The 4,628-nt window shown below is 46.3% G+C and overlaps 1 protein-coding gene across 1 annotated transcript; it reads left to right on the forward strand.

Annotated features, from left to right (window-relative positions):
• The first annotated feature begins 2,977 nt into the window (after window positions 1-2,977).
• On the forward strand, window positions 2,978-4,284 carry LOC127348533 (uncharacterized). Its single transcript, XM_051374528.2, has 3 exons — window positions 2,978-3,130; window positions 3,300-3,384; window positions 3,523-4,284. The coding sequence occupies exons 1-3, from the start codon at window positions 3,113-3,115 to the stop codon at window positions 4,143-4,145; spliced, it is 726 nt and encodes a 241-aa protein (XP_051230488.1). The 5' UTR covers window positions 2,978-3,112; the 3' UTR covers window positions 4,146-4,284.
• The last annotated feature ends 344 nt before the right edge of the window (window positions 4,285-4,628 follow it).

Consider the following 4,628-nt stretch of genomic DNA (forward strand, 5'->3'; position numbering starts at 1 on the left):
GGTTCAAAAGATCTCCTCCGGCACCCTGCCGGAGAGGGGAATCATCACCGGAGGGCTCTACATCACCATGGCCGCCTCTGGACTGATGCGTGAGTAGTTCATCCTTGGACTATGGGTCCATAGCAGTAGCTAGATGGTTTTCTTCTCCTATTATGCCATCATGTTTAGATCTTGTGAGCTGCCTATCATGATCAAGATCATCTATTTGTAATGCTACATGTTGTGTTTGTTGGTGTCAACCTTTTGTTCTCGTCGTCATCGCACCCGCAAACGGATGGACAAACGGAAGTTTTCAATCGAAGCCTCTCCACACTACTACGAGTCCTTGTCAAGAAGAACTTGAAGTCTTGGGAAGATTGCATCTCGCACACGGAGTTTGCCTACAACCGCGCCAAGCATTCAACAACAATGAGAAGTCCCTTCATGGTCGTCTACGACTTGGAACCACCGATGGTGATTGACCTACTACCACTTCCACTACACGAGCAAGTAAACATGGACATCGACAAACGAGCTCAATACATGAAGAAACTACACGAAGACACAAGATCAACAATCGAGCAACAAGTACTTCGTCAAGCCACAAGACTCAACACCAAGAAGAAGGACTTGATTTTTGAAGGAGATCTAGTGTGGCTACACCTTCGCAAAGACCAGTTCCCTCAAGAACGCAACTCCAAGCTCAAACCACGAGGCGATGCTCCCTTCAAGGTCATCAAGCGCATCAATAACAATGCCTACGTTATCGACATACCAACATCCAAGTACTTGGTGAGCAACACATTCAATGTGTCGGATCTCCCCCCCTTATCATGGAGATGAGGAGAACATAGAGTCGAGGACAACTCTTTCCCAAGGGAGGGAGATGATACGGGTGGCTTACGGACACCTCCGCCTCAAGACCGCCAAGTCGCCCTCGTGGCCCAATGACAAGATCACGAGCCAAAGCCATACACCAAGAGGTGCATTTGCTCATTTCCATGTATACCTTTGATACACCATTGGATGGCATGCTACTTCATTCAAATACCATGTGTTCAATCAGGTACCTCAACAAGACGTAGCCATGGGAACCAAGCCAATGGAGAAGAAGAGGAAGGAGAAGGAGAAGAAGAAGCAGAAGCTCCAGCGCCACAGCCAGAACTACCGCCCTCTAGGGCCGGTACTTCCGCCACCCAGCTACCTCCCATGAATGAAGAAAGCCGAAAAGAAGAAGCTCCAGCCGGTACTTCCGCCCCCGACGACCGGAAGTTACGCTCACCGATACTACCGCCCAAGTACCGGTCAACTTCCGGAAATGCACCAAAAGACCCCTAGATGTTACTGCAAGCAAAGTCGCCAATTTCGGAAGTAGGCCGGTACTTGGCCGGTACTGTCGCCCTGGCCGGTACTTCCGCCACTTCTGGCCGGTACTACCGCCCCGACCGGAACTACCGCTCGTGCGCGTTTCAGCACGAATCTGCCTGTTTCAGCATGTAACTTATCCCTTCGCCCCACCTAATATAAATAGTCTTGTTGGCTCATATCTAGGGTTAGAGTTAATTTAAGATTAGACATGAGCTTTGCTCCTTCCCATGGGAAACCTCTCTAGATCTGAATCTATGGAGTGTATCACGAATCTTCTGAGCAATTGGTCTCTTCCATTTTAGGGATTCTAATGTTATGGATCTTTTGCCTCTTGCAATTCTATCTATTTGCACTCTTTTCCTTTTTAGAACTCTACCAATTGCTTGCCAATCTTTTATGAGGGATTCTACTCCTTGTGGTCTTTGCCTCGCAATTCTATTGGGTAGGTGTATCGAGCCTACGAAGAACAACCGGTTGTGTGTGTGTTGCGTTTGTATCTTCGATTCTCCCGCTTTCCAACTCGTGTTCTTCGCGTCCTCACCCCCTCCCACAAATCAGTGAAGATCGGGCCTTCCATAGGGCTTAGCCCTTATCGTTACTGAATGCAGAGCTACATATATTCTTGTTGCGCAAAATGAAGTGAGGAAGATGATAATTTGCAATTGCGGAAAATATCTGCCATCACTGGAGAGCTACACAATTGCATTATATGAGGTTTTACTGAGGCCACAAAGAAATGTAAGTACCTTTCTTTAGCTGAGGGGATTCTCCAGGAGTGGATATCGTCCACCTCTCAAAAGAGAGCTTCTTTTGACCAAAGGTGCCCCCATCTATCATCTTGTCATGGTTCTATCTTCTGTCTTGGCCGGCCAGGGGATATTCCTTTCGGCACTCCAATCAATAAATGCCAGAATTGAAAATCAGTAGACCTCCTCACAACTCATAAGTGGAGGCGATATCACCCAACTCAAATACTCAATAAACCACATACATATAGTTCCGCAAAGGAGAACACTGTGCTGACTTTTGGGTGGATTTGTTTATCAACTGAGCATGGCAGCCATGAACAAATGGATCTCTTCAATAGAGTCATGGACAAAACCATCTCGTCTATGGAACACTTATGTGATGCAGTAGCTACATACCACAAGGCAATTTGATATTAGAAAGACTACTGCTCCATAGCCCAACCATGAAGCAAAGAACATTATCCTTCAAAGCTATAACTTCATACGAGCACTACCTAAATCAGACATGCTGATGAAAAATAGCAAGCTGATTTTTAATTTAGTTTCTAGTAATACGATAGCAGCTGTGGTGCGCAAAAGAAATATAGCATCAGCTGTACTGGTGTTGCATGGTGAATGGTGTTCCATCTGGTTATCAAAAAACTGGTCCGAGTTATCTAGATATACTAACAGGTGTAACAATTAACCAGTTCAATTCTGGTTCTAGACCAACTGGGGCTAATTTTCAGCACATCTTGGAACCCACTTGCAGGCACAACTCATGGAAACGTAAAGGAGTTTGTACCAAGATAGGGATATCAAAGGGCTCCTCTTTCACTTTCCAGTGATTCTTTGGGTGACACATAAACTGGCCTACAAATATTCTATCTCAGCCTTCCCTACCTCTCAATATAAATGCAGCTCCTTTGCATGGTCCATGACTCAACTCAACCTTCAACTAATGTCCTAATAAGAGTTCTCCACAAAGACTTCACGATTGAAGACCCAGCCTAATTCTACAATAGGGAACTTCAGTAATGACTTCAGAATCAGAGGTTTGCAAGCTCATCGATCTCTATAACTCAAACACATTTTTGTTCTCATGATTTTAAATTTAGTGGTTAAGTTTCGAATGCTTTAACTGCAATAAATTATGACGCTGATCTCCTTTGGCGCTTGTTTCCATGATGGTGCTTGTACTAATCTGTCTACATGAATCTGCAGACACCACGAATAACAGAGCTACACGTTAGGATGGACTGCAATGGCTGCGTGCATAAGATCAAAAAGACCCTAAGTGGTATTGAAGGTAAACATTCTGATCCTCCTAAACAAGAACGCTGTAGTTTCCCACGATTGAATTGTCGAGTTCTGCATCTGCCCTTTACTGGAAGCTTCAAGCTTGTCCACAACATCTTATACAAACTATGAAATGGGCTTTGTGCAGGTATAGGGGAAGTCTATGTTGATCAAGCTAACCACAAGATTACGGTGGTGGGGACTGCTGATCCTGAGAGGATTGTGAAGGCCATCAGGAAGACCAAGAAGGTTCCTACAATCTGCTCACACATCGACCCTACAGCGGAGGCTCAGCCTCCCGCGCCACCCGCAGAAGGGGAAGCCCCACCGCCGCCTGCTGACCCGCCATCTGACGAGCCTCCGCCTGCTGATCCGCCATCTGACGAGCCTCCGCCTGCAGAAGCGGCGCCGGCGGAAGCCGCACCGGAAAACAAAGAGGCGCCACCGGCTGAAACACCGGCCGCCGATGCCACCGTGATACACATGGCGCATGATTACCCATACAGCCACCATGTGCATAGAGACCACTGGGCAAACCATCCTAGCAACATGCGCGGCGTCAGATATGATGCTGCACCTTATTATGCAGCACATAGCTATAGTCACAGGTCAAGTCCTTGCATATCAGAGTACGGACATCTGAGCTCTCCTGTCCAAGAAGGAAGATATTACAGCCATGACTACCGTCCAGTTGCTAGGGGAAAAGGAGATGGAAGCCAGATCACTTCAATGTTCAGTGATGAGAATCCTAATGCATGCAGCATAGCTTAAAAAAGGAGAGGCAATTTGCAAGGGAATCTGTTTCTGTAGACTCTTCCGGCAAACCCGGGTGGAAGGGAAGATTTTGCTTTTTTCCTCTGAAGATATCAAATGGATGTAGTTCTAGTTTTAAGGTGGAATTTGCTTAAATCTATACGTAATAACTAGCAAAAGGGTCCGTGCGTTGCGACGGAAAAAAAATCAACTATCGGATAATTTTTTTTTTTGCCTAGGTCTGTATTATGTCGATGCTCTATCAACCAATGTAGTGCTATCTCATCTAAAAAAACGTACCACTATCTTCAGTTCAGGCCTTTCCATTATGTCCAATGTAGCACTGAGTCTAGATTTCGCTAAATGTAAAATCAGAATACTTTCCTACTCAAAGAGCGTCGCCCTCCCTTTCCTCTCCCCGATACAGATCTGAGAGGCGATTTTGAGAGTCCACCGCCGGTCCACCTCTTCCGCCGGTGAGGCGTGGGTTCCCTCCCCTCC

Source organism: Lolium perenne, chromosome 3 (assembly GCF_019359855.2).
Source record: "Lolium perenne isolate Kyuss_39 chromosome 3, Kyuss_2.0, whole genome shotgun sequence".
In the NCBI taxonomy this organism is placed as follows: Eukaryota; Viridiplantae; Streptophyta; class Magnoliopsida; order Poales; family Poaceae; genus Lolium; species Lolium perenne.

Excerpts from the sequence above, each read along its gene's own strand:
- LOC127348533 (XM_051374528.2), top strand. Across the intron at positions 3,385-3,522 it reads GACCCTAAGTGGTATTGAAG|GTATAGGGGAAGTCTATGTT; the intron begins GTAAACATTCTG and ends GGCTTTGTGCAG.